Raw genomic sequence first — 25000 nt, 5'->3', positions numbered from 1 at the left:
GAACATAAAGTGAAACTCTGTCGTTCAAAAAGAAAAGAAATGGACCAGACCACAAAATACTTCATTATAATAATAACGGTTTATTAAAGAGTTCAATGTTTCCTAAAGTCAACAGTCTACAACCCAGAGACGGGTCAGAAAATCCAACTTTTAATCATTTCAATAATTTAAAGATCTAATTTTCTGTTGACCGATTTAGAGTCAAACAGACCATAAAGGGTGTGCTTTAGGGGCGGGGCTACGCGGTGATTGACAGGTCTCTAATAGACCATAAAGCAGGGTGTGCTTTAGGGGCGGGGCTACGCGGTGATTGACAGGTCGACACCAGAGGCGTTGTCCTTTAACTCTTTGGTGTGTTTTCACTTCATGAAGGTTCGTATAACCTTCTGGTCGTGTCTCTCTCAGATATGGCGACATGGTGCCAAAGACCATCATGGGGAAGATCGTGGGCTCCGTCTGCTCTCTGAGCGGCGTGTTGGTCATCGCTCTGCCGGTTCCCGTCATCGTCTCCAACTTCAGCCGGATCTACCACCAGAGCCAGAGAGCCGATAAGAGACGAGCTCAGAAGGTGAAGACCACAAACCGAATTCTTTAAGGTTTAGTTTGAAGCGTCAGAAGGAAGAAAGACAACAAACTCAGAGTCTCTCTTATGTAAGATACAGAACTTCTTTTAGGTCCTCGTGAGTCCTGATCATGACTTCATACGGAGTCCCCAAAGGTTAAGATACAAGACTTCTTTTAGGGTCCTTTGGAGTGTGGTTGATGACCTTCCTGGCCCCCCGGTGGGACCCTAAAGGCAATCAGTCTAGGGCCGGTTTTCATATTCCAGGTAACCGGCCTACTTCCTAGAATGTCTCACTGTTGCTTTAGAACCACCTGAGCTCCTGACTCCACGATCACAGAGTCTTCAGTCCTTCAGTCCGTCCGCCTGCGTCACATTCAGTCTGAACCCCTGAGCAACGTGAGTACGGTGGCTCTCTTGGGTCAAAAAAGGCTTCAGTCAAAACAAGTAGAAACACGAGACATTTAGGGAAGCAGCGATGAAGCTGAACCAGTGATCCGTCACTTTCTTACTGACGGTGAACCAGGACGGGATGAACCAGGACGGGATGAACCAGGACGGGATGAACCAGGACGGGATGAACCAGGACGGTTCTGTCTGAAGAAGGTGGTGAGAACACGTGTGTGTGTGTGTGTGTGCTCACAGTGTGGTCATGTGATTTGTTGTTTGTGTCCTGAAGGCGTCCAAGGAAGCAGGACAGGCGCTGGTGTGTAAGGCCAACCCCAACTTTGACATTCATCACAACCACCTTCTGCACTGTCTGGAGAAAACCACGGTGAGAACGCACCATGACACACAAAGACACACACGCACACTTTAACTTCAAAAGACATCCACAAAGAAACGACACGCTGAACAAGTAGCAGCCACAGTCGTCTGCATGTTAAAGAATATACAAAGAAACAAAGAAGATGAGGACAACGCAGTAGAACATAGGGAAGCATAAACATTTAACGACTGTGTACGATATAAATATATATCCAGAAGTATATACATGAACATAAAGAACAACAACAATGACATGAATGGAGGTAATGACGACCTCTAACATCCGGACCCTCGTTTCTACCTCAGAACCACGAGTTCGTGGACGAGAAGATGTACGAGACGGGCTGCAGGGAGGTGACTCTGGTGAAGCGGCCGTCTCGCTCCTCTTCCTCCTCCTCCGTCTCCACCTCCTCGCCTCACGGCTTCACCTCCTGCTGCACCCGCCGGAAGAGGAAGACCTTCCACGTGTCCAACTCCAACATGTCTGTGGGTCTGCACGGCGGCGTCCAGGAGCTGAGCACCATCCAGATTAAGGAGAGGCCGCTCACCAACAGGTAGGACACGGGTGTGCTCAGGCCGAGGAAGAGGACCTGAGGATGTGGGTTAAAGAGGGGTTCTAGAGGTTCTAATGATCTTAAGGTAGTTCCCTTTGGTGCTTCACGGGGTTCCAGGGGTCCTTAAAAAGGTACCTGATGTCCTTGAGGAGGTTTTAGAGAACCATTATGGAGTACTTATATATTACTACGACTTATTACTGGTGAACTTTGAACTTTGAGAGCAAAATGAATCGGCTAGATAAACGATTAGGTGCTTCAGTAAAGAATTTAATCATAAACACTGGTTGGTTTTACTGATATGAACGGTGATGACACAGGAGATGTGCTCCGTTCTGGTGGTTCTGATGATCCTTAAAGAGTTCCAGAGGCCCTTGATGAAGTCCTAAACGTGGTACTAGATGTTGTTGACAAAGTTCTTGTGATCCTTGAGTCGGTCAAAAGGGTACAGCACAGCTCAAAAAGGTTCCACGGGTTCCTTTAGGAGGGTCCAGAGCCCCAATGCTGTACAGGTCTTGAAAAAGGTGTTAGAAAAGGTGTCACTGAGGGGACGGCAGAGGTCCTTTACAAGGTTTTAGAAGAGGTTAAGGACCCATAAAGAAGTACCTGGATCCACAACGAGGTTCTCGGGACACGTGATGATGTGAAGGAGTCACAAGTCCTAAATGATATTTCAAAGGTTCTTGAGAAAGTTTCAAAGATGTTTAAGGAGGTTTTTAGAGCTCATTGTGAAGGAATCATGAAGACGTTTCAAAGATCCTTGAGCATGACTCAGAGGTGGTTTGGGAGGAAACTGGTGATTCCTTCAATGGATCAGTTCGGAGGTTTTGGGGGTTCTTGAGAATATGTCATCGGTACTTAAGGGGGCAGTGGAGAACGTTATTTCCATTCTAGGGTATAAATAAAATATGTATTCATATTTGTTGTGATTTGTTGATACTCAGGCCGTCCTGAATCCGTCAGATGAAGTTTTAGAGAAGAACTGAGGAGACGTTCCTGTTTTAAACCTCAAGATAAATGAAATGAAGTTCTAAACAGTGACAGTTGGAGCCACACACACTGTGTATACAAACACATGGCTCCAGAGATCATGTGACACGGCGTTCCCATGGAGAGTCAGGGAGCTGTGGGAGGTCTGGGAACTTTGTCCTGAACATGGACAGCTGGGACAGCAGCTCGTCTCTATAGCGGCCTCCTCCTCCTCTTCATCGCTGCATCACAGTCCTGCAGTGAAATGGTCTGAACGTCCCGAGTCTTTATCGTCATGAATACGGCCTCTTGTTTCGTGTTCAAACTCATGAATTATGAATGAAGCTGGATTCACGGTGTGGACGACCCGCTCCCCCCTCACAGACGTCAGCACGATATTCATCAGTTCTATATATATGTACTACACTACTAGTATGAATATCACGATACAAATGTGATGTGATTCATGTAAACATCATATTCTGTTTGTATATTCTGAATTATGGATGAATGGTGTGATATGTTGATATTGTTCAGGTTCTAGGATCATTCTTTGGACATGTACACAGCTCATTCACTATATATATATATATATATATATATATATATATACATATATATATACATATATATATATACGTATATATATAAACCAACTACACCCTAAAAAATGTGTTACTTAAAAAAATGATGGCAACAATGTGACACGTTATATCATTTAATAGATTTTAAGTTCTACAAATTTGATTAAAAAGTAAGTAATTTACTAAATATCTGGATAAAAATTATTTGGATTCACTTAAAAAAATTAATTATATCAACTCATATTTTAGCACATTTAAATTGCTGTTCTTATTTATATGTACCTAACTTAATTATTTTAAATGTAAGTTTAAATCAGTATCACAAGACTCTAAAAATCTATTCAAAGATATTAATTGTCACTTTGTTGCCATGATTTTTCTAAGTCCAATCAACCAAATATCAATGCACCGTTGAATTAATTTGGTCACTACAGTCAACGGTTTGTAGAGATGCATGTCCAGAGGAAAAGGAGAAACATGATGAAGGACTTTAGAGGAGGTGTTTGAAGGAATAAAAGAATTCAGACCTGGACTTCACACCTCTGAGCTTTTAACTCATTTAGTAAACGTAATCGTCTGAAATCTGTTTCCTTGTTCTCTCTGTAGTCGTTCCAGTCGATCCAGTCTGAACGCTAAGTTTGAGGAGAGGGTTCCTCTGAACTGTGACCAGTCGTACATCACCGCCGCCGTCATCAGCATGCCGACGCCGCCGCCGCCGTCCGGCACCCGACCCGACCGCAACTCGTCATCCGGCCCCATCGATTACTCCCAGGCTAACATCGTCAGGGTGTCTGCACTCTAGATTATAACGTCTTCCCCCTCCAACACGGAAACACAACCCACCCAGCGGTCAGGCATCGGGGGGGGGGGGGGGGGGGGGGGTCCCCGCTCCACCACAGACTCAGAGGGCCAGGGTTTGGATCACGTGTCCACGACAGAAGTGAGGGGTTAGCTACCCTAAAACTCAGATAACTCCTCTTTGGATTGCTCTTGTTTTCTCTTCTGTCTTCTAGGAAGGATTTCTATTCTGGCAGTCGAACATCTGAGGAGAGAAAATGGCCGACTGGCTGACGACTGATCGCTTTATCCGAGAGAAATTTAAACATCACCACGGCTGTTTTTACAATCCTGTATGTCTTTACATTTAATGTCCTTAAACACAAAGAAAGCTAATGCTAACGTAGATTTTTAGAATGCGGTGTAAAGGAAATGTCACATATTTTGGGAAGTACACTGTTAACCATCCAATAGCTAGTTTCAGTTTGCCAATAGCCTAGCTTAGTACAAACATTGGAAGCAGGGGGAAACTGCTAGCCTAGCTCCATCAAAAGAAAATAAACCACCTGTCAACAACTGATTTACAAGTTTTATCTTGTTAGCTAACATGCTAGTCACCAATCAATCGCACAGTCAGCTGGGTTTAGTTGACTGGAGCTAACGGTGAGGCCTTGAAGCCAACTTTGAACTAGCTGGACTGTAAAGCTAACTCTGAACTAGCTGGACCATAAAGCTAACTCTGAACTAGCTGGACTGTGAAGCTAACGCTGAACTAGCTGGACCATAAAGCTAACTCTGAACTAGCTGGACCATAAAGCTAACTCTGAACTAGCTGGACTGTGAAGCTAACGCTGAACTAGCTGGACCATAAAGCTAACTCTGAACTAGCTGGACCATAAAGCTAACTCTGAACTAGCTGGACTGTAAAGCTAACGTTGAACTAGCTGGACCGTAAAGCTAACGTTGAACTAGCTGGACTGTGAAGCTAACGCTGAACTAGCTGGACCGTAAAGCTAACTCTGAACTAGCTGGACTGTAAAGCTAACTTCATTCATGGCATTGTCTCCACGTTATGAATGTCTGGCATTAAAGAAAAAGATCTGATATTACTGTCATGACCTAAGCCATAAGAGAAAAGTAGAGTCATGACGTAAAGATAAAGTCCTCTGTCTGTGAGCTAAGCTAACTGTCTTCCAGAGCTAACAGCTCCTAAAAACTAAAATATCTAATTTTCTATTTCTACTTGTGTGAAATAAACAAGTTAAAACATAAGAAGATAGTTTGGAAGTTGTTGGAAGGCTTTTTTTACTGTTAGCTTTCACTTAGCTAGGCTAGCAGTTAGCCCGTCTGTCTCCGAGTATATATTAGGCGAGAATTCAGAATACTTTGTATTTTTGTATCCTGGACAACTTCATTGTGTTTCTCATTTAAATCAATGAATACATTATGGGATAGTTTGTTTCTACAGAAATTACATTGTGTTATCATTATCATATATTTTCTACATCCTAAAAGTCACTAAGAAAATCAAACATCATTGACCGTCAGTGTAGTTTTTACTGTGCAAACCTTCAGAGGACTTCGGCCACCACTGAGGTCATGTGGTCGGTATTTTAGAATTACGCATAAAGTTAATCACAAATTCACTCATTTCATATTCAAGTCATTTTTTAAAACAACGAAAGACAAAGACAGGATTTTGTAAACAATTTCAAAAGACAGCTTTGTTCCTGAGAGTGTTTTAAAAGAAAATATAATTCAGTTCATAATATATGAACAGTAAACTTAATAAATTCACTATGCGATTTTAAAAAAAATGTTGGGGTATATTGGGGGGGAGAGGTATCTTGTTTTATTATTATATTTATTTTATTTTACTTTGTTTAGTTTTATTAAATTTATTTTTATAATTTCACTGTTTATAATTGTTATTTATTCATTTTCTCATTTTAATTCCTAATTTCCCATTTATATATTTACGTTTGTATTTGTTAATCTATTTACTTTTTATTTTAATTTGACCTCACAAACAAATAAGTATGAGTTCTGCATCACGGCGACGTAAAATGTTTAACAAATGTTCTTCCCAAAACGACCTTTAAAGGTTCAGTGTGTAGGATCTGGCGCCGTCTAGTGGTGAGTTTGTAGATTGCAACCACCTGAAACTTGTCCCGTGAGCCAAACGTGTAGAAAACGACGGTTTGGTTTGTGCCTTCTGGGCTTCTGTAGCAACATAACGGACTCCATGAAGAGCACCTGCTCCGTAACTAGATACAAACGGCTCATGCTAAGCTAACGAAAACCACAACAATTCTTATTTTCAGGTGATTATACACCAAAGAAAACAGACATACATTTCAGCCAATAGATGCTACACACTGCTCCCTTAATTAGTGGATTCAGTGGAGGAGGTTTTGTATTTGTAGCTAAAACCTTTGAGCATGTTCAGTATCTCCGTATGTTTCCATGATGCATGCAGATCTGAGTGAATGAGACCCTGCTGCTGTGATTTCATGGAGTCTGAGTCTGTATATATTCCTATTTTTTACTCTCTGCTGTACAGAAACACATCTGAAAAACACTGATGTCAATTTGTGATAAAAGAGAAATGTTTGTTTTTGTCGTTGCACCGCAGCTTTTATCTTTGTTGTCTTTCGCCTCCAGGTTTTATTTAACGCACATGTTGCCTGAAGTTATTGTTCTTTTCTTAATGTAACCAGGGTTAAAGCACTGTGTGGGGCGGATTTTACTGATTTCAGGGAGATTCAAGGATGTTTCGGTAAGATTTAAATATCGGACATTGTACTGTATTTAATATAATTATTACTATAGCAACAATAAGTCCCATAAAACAGAATTAATAAAAGCTCTGCACCCATAAATTCAAGCAGGATGTAAACTGTTAGCTGCGTCTTAGTTTTCACTTATATTTAATGAGTTTACGATATCAGCGAGTTCATGTCCAGACAACACAGAAATATTGAGTAGTCTGAACTCAAACTACAGAATGAACAGTTAGCTCTTTAAAGGAGAGAAATGACACTGTTGTTTTAATATTTTAAAAGTTAGAAATCACTGCTAACGTTTGCTAACACAATGTTGAGTCTGATTATTTATTAGCTAGCGTTAGCTGCATGCGTTAGCTAGTTAGAAATGTAGCATGGACCGCGCTGAGCAACAGAAAAAGCTAATTAATCATTTGAAATCCCCAGTTACACTTTAAAGCACATCACATCAATATTTGTACGACTTTAATCAGGATCTTTGTACATTCAGAACGAGCAGCAGCTTTTCCCGTCAGTCTGGGAAATTTATAACGTTAGCTAATGTAGCATTAGCGCAGTGGCTAACAGACTGATTGAGAGCTGACGTGACTCACCAGCACTTTGTCATTACGACCATAAGTAGACACCCACAGACCAGTCGTCACTAGATGTAAGTCCACTTTTATATGTAATTATCAAAATAATTTAAACATAATTTAATAGGTGTAGCTGTATCGCTAAATGTGAGCTAAACGAAATACGATCTTATTGATTGAGACAGCTGAGGGAGGAGTTCAACATTTGGGAAATACTCTTATTGTTCAGATGGATATCAACATCTAATATCTGTTAAGTTCAGAGCTGCAGTCAGGACTTTGCTAGCTTAGCTTAGCTTAGCTTAGCGCTTGTTCCAGAACTCCCTCTAATTATATTTGTGTGCAGACTGAACAAGTGTGACTCATATAAATTAGTGACGTGTTAGTTTTATGTGTATTTTTAACCTCACACAGAGCTAGGCTACCTGTTTCCCCTCTGCTTCCAGTCTTTATGCTATGCTAGGCTAATGTAACAATCCTCTTCTCAGCAATAAAGTCAACGAGTATTTCCTAAAAAATCTTTTAACGATTCCTTAAACTTCCTAAGACACCAAAGTCTGTTAATATTTGGATGCAGTCTTCTGCTAAAGTCATAAAAGATATTTTCTATCTAGTGTGCACAGGTTATTGATCTATACGAGATATAAATAATATGAATATTTCAGGACTTCAGGGTGATTTATCTGAGTGATCTGTAGGTCTGAAGCCATCGGGACAAACGGGGGAACTCTAAAAAAGCCTACTTGTCTTTTTTTTGGGGATGAAAATGGTTGAATTGAAAGATGTTGTAACACCTGAACCTTCTTCTTCTGGTGGATTAAATGGATTTTATTGACATGGACTCACCTCATGGACGTTTTCTAGTCCTCAAGCTGGATTTAAAGTTTGTTTTCAGAGTAAAAAGCACATTTCAGCTTTGAAGCGTCAAACATTCGTGGACGGCTGAAATAAATTCAGCATCGCTGCAAAAAGGTTTTAACGACGGATGTCTCATCTTCTAGAGCTGGAACTTAATCTTCAAATTGATTAAAAGCTGATTTCTTTCTTTCTTTAACTTAATTTTGGAGTGACAATGCAAATGGCCGACCCTGTTTGCTGAACCCTCATCATCCATCACTGCTTGATAATGTGACATATGCAACCGCTTTCCTTTTGTAAAGATACCTTCTGAATTTTGGGAAACGAGGAACAAAATTATAGAAACATATTTTTGAGGATCATATTGTTCATTTCTGGTTGTAAAATAAATAAATAAGGGTAATTATTATTATTACTGTTGCTAGTGCACATGTGCTGTAATTGTTATTGATGGTGTCGTAATCTTATTCTTTCAATAGTTTCCATAACAAGTTGTCGTGTCTTATGTTAAAGCTCCACATGATATTTTTCTAAAGCGTTCCAACATGCATGAGAAGTGTAAAGGATTTACTTGTAAATTGAAAAACTTCTAAGGATGATAATTCTTACGTTTGATTTGTTACCGCTTGTGTTTGTATGGATTAAAAATATGAATTATTGAGGATGGTATTGAAGAAGAGAAGCTTCTATGGTTTTAGTGCGGTGTCTGAGTAAATAAAAGATTGTCCTAAAACACTCTAACAGGTCTGGATGTCTCCTTCCTCTTTCATGACTCTTATACTTAGGACTGGTTCAGGTTCATAGTTAGGACTGGTTCAGGTTCATAGTTAGGACTGGTTCAGGTTTATAGTTAGGGCTGGCTCAGGTTCATAGTTAGGACTGGTTCAGGTTTATAGTTAGGACTGGTTCAGGTTTATAGTTAGGACTGGTTCAGGTTTATAGTTAGGGCTGGTTCAGGTTCATAGTTAGGACTGGTTCAGGTTTATAGTTAGGACTGGTTCAGGTCTATAGTTAGGGCTGGTTCAGGTTTATAGTTAGGACTGGTTCAGGTCTATAGTTAGGGCTGGTTCAGGTTTATAGTTAGGGCTGGTTCAGGTTTATAGTTAGGACTGGTTCAGGTCTATAGTTAGGGCTGGTTCAGGTTTATAGTTAGGGCTGGTTCAGGTTTATAGTTAGGACTGGTTCAGGTTTATAGTTAGGACTGGTTCAGGTTTATAGTTAGGGCTGGTTCAGGTTCATAGTTAGGACTGGTTCAGGTTCATAGTTAGGGCTGGCTCAGGTCTATAGTTAGGGCTGGTTCAGGTTTATAGTTAGGGCTGGCTCAGGTCTATAGTTAGGGCTGGTTCAGGTCTATAGTTAGGGCTGGTTCAGGTTTATAGTTAGGGCTGGTTCAGGTTTATAGTTAGGGCTGGTTCAGGTTCATAGTTAGGACTGGTTCAGGTTTATAGTTAGGGCTGGCTCAGGTCTATAGTTAGGGCTGGTTCAGGTTTATAGTTAGGGCTGGTTCAGGTTTATAGTTAGGGCTGGTTCAGGTTTATAGTTAGGACTGGTTCAGGTTTATAGTTAGGGCTGGTTCAGGTCTATAGTTAGGGCTGGCTCAGGTTTATAGTTAGGGCTGGTTCAGGTCTATAGTTAGGGCTGGTTCAGGTCTATAGTTAGGGCTGGCTCAGGTTTATAGTTAGGACTGGTTCAGGTTTATAGTTAGGGCTGGTTCAGGTCTATAGTTAGGGCTGGCTCAGGTTTATAGTTAGGGCTGGTTCAGGTTCATAGTTAGGACTGGTTCAGGTTTATAGTTAGGGCTGGTTCAGGTCTATAGTTAGGGCTGGCTCAGGTTTATAGTTAGGACTGGTTCAGGTTTATAGTTAGGGCTGGCTCAGGTTTATAGTTAGGGCTGGTTCAGGTCTATAGTTAGGGCTGGTTCAGGTTCATAGTTAGGACTGGCCCAGGTTCATAACATTTGGGAAATACTCTTATTGTTCAGATGGATATTTTTGGATAGTTTGATTTGATATGTGATCTGTTAAATAATCTCACATGTGGAGAAACAGACCCCGCCCGCCTCATCTGCAGTCTAGTCACTAAATCAAACGTCCACAGTTGATCCAGCTTTAATGTTTCGTAGTTTTTTTTCAGTGAGACAGATTTTATTAAATATTTAACACCATGCACATGTTTTCACCACCAATAGACACAAAGAAAACGTTCACTTTGAAGATGTTCAGATGTTTTTCGCTTCTTCGCTTCATGTTCTCCTTCAGTGAAAAAAACTCAAAGTCCCAGAATGCTTTGAGCTCCTCAGGTTTCCTTTAGCGTTCAGAAGGATTTTTATCATATTTGATCATTTTATTCCTCGTTTCTATCATAATAATCATAGTTTTATAATCCGTTATCCTGGTCATCAGGTCTCAGTAACCAGGAAGTGAGAAACCCCTTCAGGACAGTCGCTCCATCTCAAACCGTTGTTCTCCGGGTTTGGAGGTGGTCTCGGGTCCGTTTGGGTCTTCGGTTGAGGGGCCGTGTGTGACGGTGAGGGGGGCCGAGTCCTCCGGGTCCTGGTCCTGGTTCGGCTCAGGAGACTTCCTCCCGTAGTAAAGCGCCCAGAGCAGCGTGAGGGTGAGCGCCATGGCGAGGATCTGTGCCACGCCGATGGACACGCCCAGGAAACGCAGCGCCTGCAGCTGCTTCGTCCCTCGAATGAAGCCGTAGATCTTTGGACCGCAGCCCTGAAACAAAACCACAGAAGAAGAAAGAACTCAAAACTACAGGAAGTATTCTTTCAGTGCCAGGCTTCTTCGAGGCTTTTATTGTGAAACATCTGCAGGAAATGATGAAGGTTTCCTTGACAGAAAGTCTGAAAACAGAAAATAGAAAATCATTTTTGAATAATAATAATTAATAAGCATTTTTAATCGTTTTACTTGAGAATTTATAAAGTACATTTTTATAAATTTGATTATTATAGGAATGTTACTGGAACTTCAACACCACCAATGAATGAGTTCACAGCTGCAGCAAATATTAAATAAATAAACATTTACTGGATTTTACTTGACTTTTTCAAAAGAAAATTCAATTTTATTTAATATCAATATCTGTATGTATTTCTATATTGTTAATCTTTCAGATGGTGATGATGATGAAGAGGAGGAAGCAGACACATATAAACCAGGCTCAGAGCAGATCGACGTCTCTGATTGGACGAAAGCAGCCGTGGCTCCGATTGTCTCTCATCCAATCAGAGACGGCGGTGCCTCACCTCTTGGTGCAGGTCGCTGAGGTCGTGGTAGTGGGCGTGGCGAGCACATCCTGGATACTGATTGGAGCAGCAGGAGTCAGGAGGCCACTCCATCTCTGTCATCTCCAGCCAATCAGTGAAGTAGATCACCCCGCAGCATTTAAACTGAGGACAACACACACACACCTGTCAGCTCAGTGTGTGTGTGTGTGTGTGTGTGTGTGTGTGTGTGTGTGTGTGTGTGTCTGTGTGTGTGTGTGTGTGTGTGTGTCTGACCTCTGTCTGGAAGCTGTTCCAGGTGTGTGTGAGCCACTGGTAACGCTGCAGGCCGAAGTTCTGCATCCGAGACTTCAGACTGATCATATCAGAGCGCTGGACCGACGGCTGAGAGGGAGGGAGGGAGGGAGAGGGAGAGGGGGAGAGAGAGAGAGAGGGGGGGAGAGAGAGGGAGGGAGGGAGGGAGAGGGGGAGAGAGAGAGGGAGAGAGAGAGAGAGAGACAGGGAGGGAGAGAGAGAGATAATCAGTATCATCAGGACCCCCCCCCCCCTCAGCAGGTGTGTCGGCTCTCGTGACGTCAGCCTGCAGGTGTGATGAAGACTTCTTCTTCTTCATTCTTATCAGTTGTGTTGTGTGGTAGTTGTGTATTATTTGTTTAAGCTGTGTATTAGTTGTTGTGTAGTAGTAGTTGTGTATGTGTAGTATAGTTGTTGTTGTGTAGTAGTGGTGTTGTAGTAGTAGATGTTATGTTGTGTACTTGTCATGTTGTTGTAGTGTTGTTGTGTAGTAGATGTATAGTACTTGTGTATTTGTTGTGTCGTAGTAGATGTTATTTTGTTGTGTATTTGTTGTGTACTTGTGGTGTTGTAGTGTAGTAGTTGTGTACTTGTTGTGTGTCTCACAGTGAAACAGGATCTGGTCTCAGACCAGCGATCCGTTCATTTCTGTTTATTCTTAGACGTGAGACGTGTTGGAAACTTAACACTGCAGCTGCTCACTAGCTGCTCTCTGATTGGTCCGTTTCACACCAGAGGTGGGTCAAATACTCTCTAAATACACATTATATAATCATTAAATAATCATTAGATATTCTCTAAATATTCATTAAATATTCACATATTTATAGATATGATGTAATATGATGAAGCTTCACACACCTCGTCGTAGGTCCACACAGCGCTGGCCAGCTCGACACAGAAGATCACCAGCAGGCTGCAGAAGTACTGAAACACAAGAAGACTAAATGAGTTCAGTCTGTGTTTCAGCGCTGTTTAAGCTAAGCTACGCTACCTAGCGTTACATTTTGTTCTCCATTACATTATGCTAAGCTAAGTTCAAGTACTTTATACAACATTCAATTCCACTTTGACACAGGATCTCAACATCAGATCCATCCTGTAAAAAGTCAAAAGTTCTCTTTCTTTACTGGCTCCTTCTGAATGATGTCATCGTTATTTACACAGGTGTGTGTCGGGGGTGCACTTCCTGTCTCTGCAGGTAAACCATCATCCCCTCTGAAGCTGCTCTGTGTCCACACGTCTCCTGTTTCAGGAACAATCTTATCTCTCCTCTGGGGGGGACAATAGAAATACCTGACACCTGGCCCCGCCCCCCTCAGGTGACAGCAGACAGGTGACCTGAATCACAGACCGAACCCCCTTAAACACCGGCAGACAGAGTGACCTCTGTCCAGGTAGACCTGGACTCTCAGGTGTGTGTTATGTATCAAAGGTGGAGCCAGGTGTTCAACACGTGATCATGTTTGATTGATCCTGAACCTAGAGAGTCTGAGTCCAGTAGCAGGATTAAGACGTACCCAGGTCAGCAGCAGCAGGTTACACCTGAGGGTCCCACAGTAGCCCACCATGGCCACGATGAACAGGAAGCAGCACACGGTGATGATGACGGGGTGGACGGCTGGAGAGTACGTGAGGACGGCCGCTTCCTCCAGCCTGGAAACACATTCAGGTTTATCTCTACCTGGTCTCTAGTTTACCTGGACTCTGGTCCGGTACCTGGACTCTGATCTGATACCTGGTCTCTGGTCTGACTGTGATACCTGGTCTCTGGTCTGATACCTGGATTCTGGTCTGACTGTGGTACCTGGTCTCTGGTCTGATACCTGGATTCTGGTCTGACTGTGGTACCTGGTCTCTGGTCTGATACCTGGACTCTGGTCTGACTGTGATACCTGGTCTCTGATCTGATACCTGGTCTCTGGTCTGACTGTGATACCTGGTCTCTGGTCTGATACCTGGACTCTGGTCTGACTGTGATACCTAGACTCTCGTCTGATAGCTGGACTTTGGTCTACTGTGGTACCTGGTCTCTGATCTGATACCTGATCTCTGGTCTACTGTGGTACCTGGTCTCTGGTCTGATACCTGGTCTCTGGTCTACTGTGATACCTGGTCTCTGGTCTGATACCTGGACTCTGGTCTGCTGTGGTACCTGGACTCACCTGGTGTGGGCTGTGAGGGTCAGGACGGTGTTCAGAGAGTCTCTGATCCAGGCTGCTACTCCCAGCACACATGCTGACATCAGCTGGACACACACACACACACACACACACACACATGGATCAGTTTCTGCTGCCTACAAATAACATCCAGAATGTCAAACATGTTGTCAGACGGACGGACAGACCGTGGCCTACTCTACCAAACTTTAACTTACAGTCAAACTTTAACTTTATACTTTAATTGCAAATGTAACCTTTTACTGCGGTTTTAACTTTCAATGTAAACTTTCACTGTAAACATTCACTGTAAACTTTAACTTTCACTGTAAACTTTCACTGTAAACATGAACTTTCATTGTAAACATTAACTTTCACTGTAAACTTTAACTTTCGCTGTAAACTTTCACTGTAAACTCTCACTGTAAACATTAACTTTCACTGTAAACGTTCACTGTAAACTTTCACTGTAAACATTCACTGTAAACTTTCACTGTAAACTTTCACTGTAAACATTAACTTTCACTGTAAACGTTCACTGTACACTTTCACTGTAAACTTTAACTTTCACTGTAAACATTAACTTTAACTGTAAACTTTCACTGTAAACTCTCACTGTAAACTCTCACTGTAAACATGAACTTTCACTGTAAATGTTCACTGTACACTTTCACTGTAAACTTTCACTGTAAACTTTAACTTTCGCTGTAAACATTAACTTTCACTGTAAACTTTAACTTTCACTGTAAATGTTCACTGTAAACTTTCACTGTAAACATGAACTTTGATTGTAAACATTAACTCTCACTGTAAACATTAACTTTCACTGTAAACGTTCACTGTAAACTCTCACTGTAAACATTAACTTTCACTGTAAATGTTCACTGTACACTTTCACTGTAAACTTTAACTTTCGCTGTAAACTTTCACTGTAAACTTTCACTGTAAACTTTCACTGTAAACTTTCACTGTAAACTTTAACTTTCACTGTAAACTTTAACTTTCGCTGTAAACTTTCACTGTAAACTTTCACTGTAAACATGAACTTTCATTGTAAACATTAACTTTCACTGTAAACTTTAACTTTCACTGTAAACTCTCACTGTAAACATTAACTTTCACTGTAAATGTTCACTGTAAACTTTCACTGTAAACTTTCACTGTAAACATTAACTTTCACTGTACACTTTCACTGAAAAATCCCATTCTGATAAACATGTAGTTTAGTTTGGAGTGAAATAAGAGACATTAGAAATGCAGATAAACACGAGTTCAAGTGTGTTTTAGTGAGATGATGTTTCACATCCAGGATGTCTGTTAACTATCATTAATGATCATATCTCTGGGTTAATAACTTCCTTCTTAACTATCATTAATGATCATATCTCATTATACCCAGAACAGCAGGTTGAGCGCGTACAGCAGACACCGGAGACACCTCACCGCGTCCTTCCGAGCCATCCCGACCGGAGCTCCGGCGTCCTGCTCATGTGAGTCCGGGGCACCATGGCAACATGCTCACCGCAGACACACAACACGGAGCCCGGAGACACGACCGTGGAGATTATCGCTCATTAAAGCGGAGCCTCTTCTCTGCTCCGTGCGTAAAAATACAGGCATTCCGCTCCACGCGTGCGCGCGTCTCTCACGGACGGACTCGGCTCTGTCCGGAGTCTGGTTTCAGCAGCTCGGGTTTATCCGCGAGAAGCTCCGGGGAAAAAAGCTTCCACAACAGGTGGTTTCTTACTTTCCCTCTGAACCCCGCCGGGATGATGGAGCGCGCGGCGGCGCTGACGTTTCCAGATCCGTCATCACTCACTTAGTGGTCGGTTTAAAAAACACGGTTCTACACGGAGTCACGCGCTCACACTTCAGTAGGCTAGTTATGTGATCCAAAAACTTCACACTGAAACTCAAGCGATACAAAACTAGAATGTAAAACCAAATAACGTCTCAAACGTCCGCTAGCGCGTTGAATCCTCACAAGTCTGACTTTACGCGTCAACGTTCCGCTGCGTCACAGCGCCGATGAAGATGAAGTCCGCAGAGTTTGTGGACACCGGAGCACTGGAGGGGGGGGGCTGTCCCGGCCCGTCCCGTCCCGGCGCTTCTTCTTCTTCCTCCTCACTAATGCAATGCGTGCTTCCCTCCCCCGTCTGTCAGCGGTCCTGGGGGAGGACAGAGGAATGTGTCCGCCTCCAGAGCCGCAGAGCCGCGAGGTCATCGGGCTGAGAGGGTTGTTGTGTTCAAGAGACACAGAGGAGGACGAGATGCGTTCAGGGACACAAACTGTGAGAGATACAGTATTTATACTTTTAATACATTAGTATGTACATAAACTACATTAGAGATACTATTTATGTACTATGTATTTATACTTGTATTAGTATGTGGAACATTAAATCAATAATAGAGGTTAATATTACTTATTGAAATACATAAAGGTGAATTAGAAATGATGAATAAAACTTGTTAAAGTGAGAAAAGAATCAAAACATTTCACATTAAATTAAACAATAGAATATTTAAAACATGAACAGAAACACCGATCTATGATGTTATATATCTTATATCTTGAATAACAACACATCATAGTTTGGGTTTCTGTGTAGATTTAAGAACCATTTCACAGAATATTATCTAAATATGTTTTATACTTGTTATTGTGATTAGTTTTTTTATCATGTTGTGGTATTTCACTACACATGTTACATGAATCGTTGAATCTCAAGTTTAGTTTTTGAACATAGATTTGACCATCTCAGCTTTATTTCATGTCTTTATTGTGCAGTGAAGTGTTTAGTTTCATCTCCAGTACTCTGCTTTAAATATACACATAAAGTATAAATATACACAACATTACAATGAATACAACAAAGACAGAATATGAAATATGGTGCAGACAAAGAGATGAAAGGGAATAGTGTAGTTAATTATGAGAGAGATCATGAAACATAGAATAATATCATTGGTAAATGTGTTTACTCCTGATATAATAATACAATATATAAATCATTTAGATAAAAAATATGTCGGGGACTGACTTTAGGGTTTTTATAGAAAACAAACGAGCTACGCACGTCATGAACTACATCTCCCATGAGGCACCTGGCTCTGAGAACGCAAATCAACGCCCCCGCTTGGGTTTCATCCAATCAGAGCATCGGCAGCCCGTGTGCGTCACCAGCTCTGACCTCGATTTCTTGTGTATTTTTTTTTTTGTCTGAAGAGAAGACGAGCGACTAGCGGCGCCATATTGAAAGAAGAAAAGTGTTTCAGTAAAACGCCTCAAAACTCAAACTGTGCCGCCATGTTGTACCTGGAGGATTACCTCGAGAGTGAGTATGGGACGTTACTAAGCGACGGAGGCTTTTTTTGGCGCTTTTCCCGCGTTAAATGTGTGTTAATTCGCGGCTCCGGCCGTTAGCCGCGCGAGCTAGGTGGCTAACTGCTCTTTTTCCTTCTTCTTCTCTTGTTCTCTTGTTGGTAGTGATCGAGCAGCTTCCCATGGACCTCCGAGACAGGTTTACGGAAATGAGAGAGATGGACCTGCAGGTTCAGAGTACGTAACGTAAAGCACCTCCGGTTAACGGCAGATATCTCCGTTGTTCACACACACACACAGGATGGACGTTAAACACCCGGTTTATCGAAAGCTAACGTCTCAGTAAAACACTATTTAACCGTCAGAATGTAATTAGCTTGTTAGCTTAGCCGTCTATCAGACCGGATGTAGTTAACTCCGGAGCTTTTATTTGCTGCACACCATCTGTTCATATCCGGTTACGCCTAATAACGGATCCCCTGATTATAACCCGATAGATCAAATCAATAATAGAGGTTCAGATTACTTATATAAATACTTAAAGGTCACATACAAATATTATGGAACTCAGTGAATCTAAAGAATAAAATGTTAAAGTGAGAAAAGAATAAAAACATGTCACATTAAATTAAACAATACAATAACATGAGAATAAACATTAATTTATGATAATATGTTATATCTCTATTAGTTAGTAGTTTTATGTGTTTTTTTATGTTCTCAGACGCCACCGATCAGCTGGAGCAGAAGGTCATCGAGTTCTTCGTCGACGCCAAGAAGAACAAACCGGAGTGGAGAGAAGAGCAGATGGAGGTCATTAAAAAGGTCTGTTCATAACACACAACACTATAATATATAACAGAGTAATAACCTCATTAACTGTTCATAACACACAACACTATAATATATAACAGAGTAATAACCTCTGACTGTTCATAACACACAACACTATAATATATAACAGAGTAATAACCTCTGACTGTTCATAAAGCACAACACTTTAATATATAACAGAGTAATAACCTCATTGACTGTTCATAACACACAACACTATAATATATAACAGAGTAATAACCTCATTAACTGTTCATAACACACAACACTATAATATATAACAGAGTAATAACCTCATTAACTGTTCATAACACACAACACTATAATATATAACAGAGTAATAACCTCATTGACTGTTCATAACACACAACACTATAATATATAACAGAGTAATAACCTCATTAACTGTTCATAACACACAACACTATAATATATAACAGAGTAATAACCTCATTAACTGTTCATAACACACATTATAATATATAACAGAGTCATAAATACAGTTTATTGAGATGACTAAGAGTTTTATTCTTCATAACTTGTGTTTCAGGATTATTACAAAGCTCTGGAAGATGCAGATGAGAAGGTCCAGCTGGCCAATCAGATCTATGATCTGGTGAGTGACTGTTTACACTGACTGAAGGTTTATTTATTTGTATATAAAATATGTGAGTTTATCTTCCTCTCTGTCCTGTGAAGATCAGACCAGACTCCTTTCTTGAGTTAAACCACTGACTCCTCCTCCTCACTGACTCCTCCTCCTCACTGACTCCTCCTCCTCACTGACTCCTGCTGCTCTGGATGTATTTAATACATTTCATGTATTCTCTCTCCAGGTGGACCGTCACCTTCGTAAACTGGACCAGGAACTGGCCAAGTTCAAGATGGAGCTGGAGGCCGACAACGCCGGCATCACGGAGGTCCTGGAGAGACGTGAGTCCCTCTGACCATGACGGTGTTTATGTGTTTATTTAGAGGAAGCTCATCTCCTCCTCCTCCTCCTCCTCCTCAGGGTCTTTAGAGATGGACAGTCCGTCTCAGCCGGTCAACAACCATCACGTCCACTCTCACACCAGCACCGAGAGTGAGTACTGAGACCCTCTGAATGCACGTGGTCCATCATCATCAGAGCTCACAGTGTGTGTGTTTGTGTCTGAACAGAGAGGAAGTACAGCGCTCCTGTTCACCACACCACCGAACACGTTCCAGAGAAGAAGTTCAAGTCTGAAGCTCTGCTGTCCACGCTAACATCCGACGCCTCCAAGGAGAACACGCCAGGTAACGGGGTGTGTGTGTGTGTGTGTGTGTGTGTGTGTGTGTGTGTGTGTGTGTGTGTGTGTGTGTGTGTGTCTGAGTGTGTGTGTGTGTGTCTGAGTGTGTCTGAGTGTGTGTGTGTGTGTCTGAGTGTGTCTGTGTGTGTGTGTGTGTGTGTGTCTGAGTGTGTGTGTCTGAGTGTGTGTGTGTGTGTCTGAGTGTGTGTGTCTGAGTGTGTGTGTCTGAGTGTGTGTGTGTGTGTGTGTGTGTGTGTGTGTGTGTGTGTGTGTGTGTGTGTGTGTGTGTGTGTGTGTGTGTCTGAGTGTGTGTGTGTGTGTCTGAGTGTGTCTGAGTGTGTGTGTGTGTGTCTGAGTGTGTCTGTGTGTGTGTGTGTGTGTGTGTCTGAGTGTGTGTGTCTGAGTGTGTGTGTGTGTGTCTGAGTGTGTGTGTCTGAGTGTGTGTGTCTGAGTGTGTGTGTGTGTGTGTGTGTGTGTGTGTGTGTGTCTGTGTGTGTGTGTGTGTGTGTGTGTGTGTGTTCTCACCATGACTCTTGTCCCCTGCAGGCTGCCGTACTAACAGCACGTCCTCGTCCACTAACAACGTGTACAGTGTGAACTCCTCTCAGCCTCTGGCCTCCTACAACCTGAGCTCTCTGCCGGCGGGGCCCGGGGCCGGAGCCGGGGCCATCACCATGGCTGCTGCTCAGGCTGTCCAGGCCACGGCACAGGTGAGGACACACACACACACACACACACACACACAGATGTACATAGTTCCGTGCTGTTGGTTTGTATGAAAGGAGACATTTGGAGACGTCAGCTGTGATGTTTGGTGTCTGTGGTTCAGATGAAGGAGGGCCGGAGGACGTCCAGTCTGAAGGCGAGCTACGAAGCCATCAAGAACAACGACTTCCAGCTGGGCCGAGAGTTCACTCTGTCCCGAGAGAGCACCGGGTACTCCTCCTCCGCTCTGGCCTCCACCCTCACCCAGACCCTCACCCCCACCACGGCCTCCGACTCCAGGGGGCGCAAGTCCAAGTAAGGCAGCTGCACACACACACACACACACACACCTGTGTGCACACCTGTGAGACATGATACGTTGAGCTTGATGGTGCTGCTGTACTTCTTGTGACTGAAGTCTAAACCTGAGGAATGCAAACGTGATATAAATACACAGATGAACACAATGAATGTGTGCGAGTGGGACAGAAGTGCGTCAGACATGTGGACCAGCTCGTGTTGATTTCTAACGTCTCGTCTTCCTGTTTTTCCAGAAGCAGCATCAAGTCTTCCAACCATCAGTCCTCTTCATCATCCTCCTCTTCCTCTCTGTCGTCATGCTCTTCATCGTCAGCACTGGCTCAGGAGCTTTCCCAGCAGGCCTCTGCGCTGCCCGAGGCCGAGGCCAACAGCCAGGTGGACTGGACCTACGACCCCAACGAGCCCCGGTACTGCATCTGTAACCAGGTACGAGCCCCGGTGGTCTGTGAGTCTGGTGGTCTGTAATGGTCTGGTGGTCTGTAATGGTCTGTAATGGTCTGGTGGTCTGTAATGGTCTGTAATGGTCTGGTGGTCTGTGGTTGCAGGTGTCTTATGGAGAAATGGTCGGCTGTGATAACACGGATGTAAGTATCTTTATTATTAACATTTATTAAATGTGTACGTATTCTGCTGATTGATCCTAATCAATAGGCCGTTAATGATGATGTCACTGATGATGTCACTGATGATGTCACTGATGATGTCACTGATCCCTCAGTGCCCCATCGAGTGGTTCCACTACGGCTGTGTGGGTCTGACCGAGGCCCCCAAAGGGAAGTGGTTCTGTCCTCAGTGTACGGTGGCCATGAAGAGGAGAGGCAGCCGCCACAAATAGACCCCGCCCCCGTCGGCCATGTTGGATTGTGACCTCACCGGGCTGCTCACAGGAGGCCTCCAGCTCTGAGATTAAAGTGAAGTCAGCCTGACTTATTTATGATTTCATTCTGATAATAATCTGTTTTACTTTCTCTCTTTCCCTCAGAACTGATTGAAATCGTTCTTCTGTAGTTTGTCTTCATGAGTTCATTAAATGTTCTCATGAACAGAATTCACAGTAGAGACTCATTCTCTCTCTCTCTCTCTCTCTCTCTCTCTCTCTCTCTCTCTCTCTCTCTCTCTCTCTCTCTCTCTCTCTCTCTCTCTCTCTCTCTCTCTCTCTCTCTCTCTCTCTCGTTGTTTTTACCCGGTTAGTGTTTAGAACGTTTTCATTAAATTAAAAGAGAGAAATAAAGATTTAACTCCACTGTGTTGCTCAAAGGCTCCGGCAGCTTTCAATGTGTTTTGATCATTCCTTTAGTTTCACACACACACACACACACGCTGCTGTAGCTTCATGCAGGTGTGAACAGGTCGTCTGTTTGTGTCCCAGATGTGTAAAAGTCAATAAAATGATCCAGATGTTTTGTATCTGTTGACTTTGACTGTTTGTCATGAGTTCAGACGCTGATTAAAACTTTATTGACAACACAAAGAAACAGCAGAATGACTGTTTAATGTTGAAACAAAGTGTTATTGTTCCTGTGAACTGGTCCTCGTGTGTGTGTGTGTGTGTGTGTGTGTGTGTGTGTGTGTGTGTCCTTGATTCACTTCATCGATGCATCGAGGAGCCACCAGAGGTCACTGTGTAGCTGAGTCTCCATTCAGGGGCCGCATCCTTCAGAGGACCCGGCCTTCGTGGTCTACGTGGGCCGCGTCCTTTGAGGACCGCGTAGGCCTTGAGACGGCCTTCCTACAGAGCACTTCCTGTTTGAGTCAACAGCTGTTCCCCCCCCCCCCTCCTGCTGCTCCCACCGCCTAACATCCTGCTCAACAGGATTATATATATATATATACACATGTATGTATATATATATGTATATACTGTATATATATATATATGTGTATATATATATATATATACACATATATATATATATATACATACATGTGTATGTATATATATATATATATACATACATGTGTATATATATATATATATATACACATGTATGTATGTATATACTGTATATATATATATATATGTATATATATATATATATATGTATAAAGCAGAGTAAATCAATGAAGACATTAACAGCAAAAGAAATGTCATAAACGTGTTTATTAACGTGCAGGAACACATTTTATATTTCACACAGAAATGCTTTACATGACTTATTTCAGCGCTGAGGTCAGCAGCATGAACACGTGAGGATCTGCTGCTGGTTCTTAGTGAAGCTTCATGATGATGAGCTGGTGGAGCTGTGACCTGAAGAACAGGACGGCCACATGCAGAGACCACACACACACTGATGTCTTCACTCAGAGCTGAGTGTTTGTCCATCGTTCTCTCTGGAACACAACAACACCATCAACTAAACACTCCTTCAGTGTGTTGGTGTGATTCATCTCAACGTTACCGGACTTAAAGCGATATTTCAGCTTCACTACCGTCGACCTGAGCTCACGTTGGTCCGTTTATGTTCATGATGTGAAATATGAATCATCTGTAAAATCATCACATCAGTAATTATTCAACCTCTGAGGTTTGACAGTGAAGTTACATGTAGTCAAATGAAGTGATGAATGAGGACGAGGTGTTTTCACTGAGAATAAGAGCAGAAATAAGACTTCTGGTGGAGTGACCTTCTAAAAGAAGGAGGGGCTTAGAGCAGCGGCAGGACGGTAGATCTCAGCGCCTCCCCAGGGAGAACCCGTCTCAGGAGTCCTCCTACCGCCAACGACCCACCTTCCTGCTCTGTCTGCTCCAGGATAAAGGATCGGACCGGTACCCCTCCCACCGAGCACCTCTTCCCTACTGGATCTTCAGGACGATGAGTCATCAGTCCGCTCCGGTCTCACCTCCACCACACTGACCGACCCCTCAGGAGGATCGGCACCACTGGACACACTAACCCTGACCCACCTGAAGAGACCCTGACCTCTGCCTCCGACATCTACAGAGACCGCGCTGTTCTTGCTGACATTGGGATTGTAAGACCTTGGCCCCCCCATGACCCGGCAGGACCTAAGAGAGGCTGGAGGACTACAACGTCATCCCAGCAGACAACACCACCTCAGGACACGAGCTCGACTGAAACAATACAAAGTACAACTGGCTGAGGCGACGGCGCCATGAATAGCTCGAACCCCCGAACAGAGACTCAGTCCACTGTCAGGATCTCAGCTGTTCACGATGAACAGAAATACATCTAGAACAAGAGGTCTGTAATACTATAAAAGAATACTTGAAGTGCTCCATTGTGCATAATGAGTACTTCTACACGGTCCTATCAGTACTAAGGTACTAACTAACAGGATGAGCTCAGCAGCACACAGGAAGCTGCTGCTGAGCTCACAGAGGTGTTGATTGACAGTCAGATGGACCAGTCGGTTTAAAGCGGGGGCGGGACCGAAAGAGCTGACAGCAGCTAAAAACAACACCAACAGATTCACAGCTTCAGATTGAAACATGAACCTCCAGAGAGAAACCGTACGAGCTGATGTGAAGAAAGAAAGCAGCAGAGCTGAACACATGCTGCAGACAGAAGAAGACCACGCTGATGCTGATCTGAGAGCAACAGCTCAGCCTGTCATGGACACAATCTACAATCAGTCAGCAGCTTCTTGTGACATCAGATACAATCAGTTTCACTCACTGAGTTCTTTAATTTCTCAAGAAGCTGCTGACTGATTGCAGATCTTATGATTGTTTCCATGAGCACCAGGCCAGGCTGAGATGTTCCTCTCAGATTGATGTGGTGAGCGTCCTCTTAATGTTTCCGTTACATGTTTCAACATCAGCAGAGAGTCATTGAGAGGAGACATTACAGCTGCTCATCAGCATCACATGAATAGTTGATGAATCCGTTATGTTTTTAAAGTAATCATTGAGTCTATAAAACACGAGTGGTGTTTAGTGCAGCACACGTTGTTGAGAGGCCTTCAGTGCTCTTCTAAACTTCTAATAACCTGTAGAGAACTGGTTCTGATAGAACTGGTTCTGGAGGGGTCTGGATCAGGACTCCAACAAGGCCTTCTTGTATTTTACCTGTGAAAGGTGAACGGCAGGTGTGTAAGTTTGACTCTACTGAATATCTTTGGCTTCTGGACTCTCGGTCGGACAAACGAGACATTTGAAGAAGTCTCCTCGGACTCGATCTCAACAACGTGTGCTGCACTAAACACCACTCGTGTTTTATAGACTCAATGATTACTTTAAAAACATAACGGATTCATCAACTATTCATGTGATGCTGATGAGCAGCTGTAATGTCTCCTCTCAATGACTCTCTGCTGATGTTGAAACATGTAACGGAAACATTAAGAGGACGCTCACCACATCAATCTGAGAGGAACATCTCAGCCTGGCCTGGTGCTCATGGAAACAATCATAAGATCTGCAATCAGTCAGCAGCTTCTTGAGAAATTAAATATCATC

At 42.8% G+C, this 25000-nt stretch overlaps 3 protein-coding genes across 3 annotated transcripts in view; 2 read left to right on the top strand and 1 right to left on the bottom strand.

Annotated features, from left to right (window-relative positions):
* Window positions 1-4239, top strand: part of kcnd2 (potassium voltage-gated channel, Shal-related subfamily, member 2) — a gene marked incomplete at both ends in the record, with an annotated part of 23750 nt that extends 19511 nt beyond the window's left edge. The window contains 4 exons of the mRNA XM_079183798.1: window positions 406-568; window positions 1242-1337; window positions 1637-1884; window positions 4044-4239. Of these exons, the coding sequence (XP_079039924.1) occupies window positions 406-568; window positions 1242-1337; window positions 1637-1884; window positions 4044-4239 (703 nt within the window). The remainder of the gene's footprint in view (window positions 1-405; window positions 569-1241; window positions 1338-1636; window positions 1885-4043) is intronic.
* Window positions 4240-10525: 6286 nt separating this feature from the next.
* On the bottom strand, window positions 10526-16239 carry tspan12 (tetraspanin 12). Its single transcript, XM_079183813.1, has 7 exons — window positions 15520-16239; window positions 14128-14210; window positions 13483-13618; window positions 12824-12889; window positions 11945-12052; window positions 11690-11833; window positions 10526-11156 (listed from the first exon to the last, which is right to left on the bottom strand). Exons 1-7 carry the CDS (start codon window positions 15583-15585, stop codon window positions 10866-10868), a joined length of 894 nt encoding a protein of 297 aa, XP_079039939.1. The 5' UTR covers window positions 15586-16239; the 3' UTR covers window positions 10526-10865.
* A 1116-nt stretch (window positions 16240-17355) lies between these two features.
* ing3 (inhibitor of growth family, member 3) lies at window positions 17356-22040 on the top strand. Its single transcript, XM_079183807.1, has 12 exons — window positions 17356-17462; window positions 17615-17686; window positions 18174-18274; window positions 18834-18899; window positions 19120-19216; window positions 19296-19367; window positions 19445-19561; window positions 20101-20264; window positions 20384-20574; window positions 20814-21006; window positions 21126-21164; window positions 21299-22040. The coding sequence occupies exons 1-12, from the start codon at window positions 17435-17437 to the stop codon at window positions 21413-21415; spliced, it is 1257 nt and encodes a 418-aa protein (XP_079039933.1). The 5' UTR covers window positions 17356-17434; the 3' UTR covers window positions 21416-22040.
* Window positions 22041-25000: the final 2960 nt, after the last annotated feature.

The sequence above is a fragment of the Pholis gunnellus genome (assembly GCF_910591455.1).
Source record: "Pholis gunnellus genome assembly, chromosome: 22".
Taxonomy (NCBI): Eukaryota; Metazoa; Chordata; class Actinopteri; order Perciformes; family Pholidae; genus Pholis; species Pholis gunnellus.
The sequence above is the reverse complement of the archived record's forward strand: the minus strand, read 5'-3'. Positions and strand labels throughout refer to the sequence as shown.

What these genes read in the sequence shown, in the direction of transcription:
- tspan12 (XM_079183813.1), bottom strand. Translation starts at nt 15,585, where the DNA reads ATGGCTCGGAAGGACGCGGTGAGGTGTCTCCGGTGTCTGCTGTACGCG. An exon ending in CGCTCAACCTGCTGTTCTGG is followed by an intron (nt 14,211 to 15,519) that starts GTATAATGAGAT and finishes GTGTGTGTCCAG; the next exon opens with CTGATGTCAGCATGTGTGCT. An exon ending in ACCCTCACAGCCCACACCAG is followed by an intron (nt 13,619 to 14,127) that starts GTGAGTCCAGGT and finishes ATGTGTTTCCAG; the next exon opens with GCTGGAGGAAGCGGCCGTCC.
- ing3 (XM_079183807.1), top strand. Translation starts at nt 17,435, where the DNA reads ATGTTGTACCTGGAGGATTACCTCGAGA. An exon ending in GATGGACCTGCAGGTTCAGA is followed by an intron (nt 17,687 to 18,173) that starts GTACGTAACGTA and finishes TTATGTTCTCAG; the next exon opens with ACGCCACCGATCAGCTGGAG. An exon ending in GGTACTGCATCTGTAACCAG is followed by an intron (nt 21,007 to 21,125) that starts GTACGAGCCCCG and finishes CTGTGGTTGCAG; the next exon opens with GTGTCTTATGGAGAAATGGT.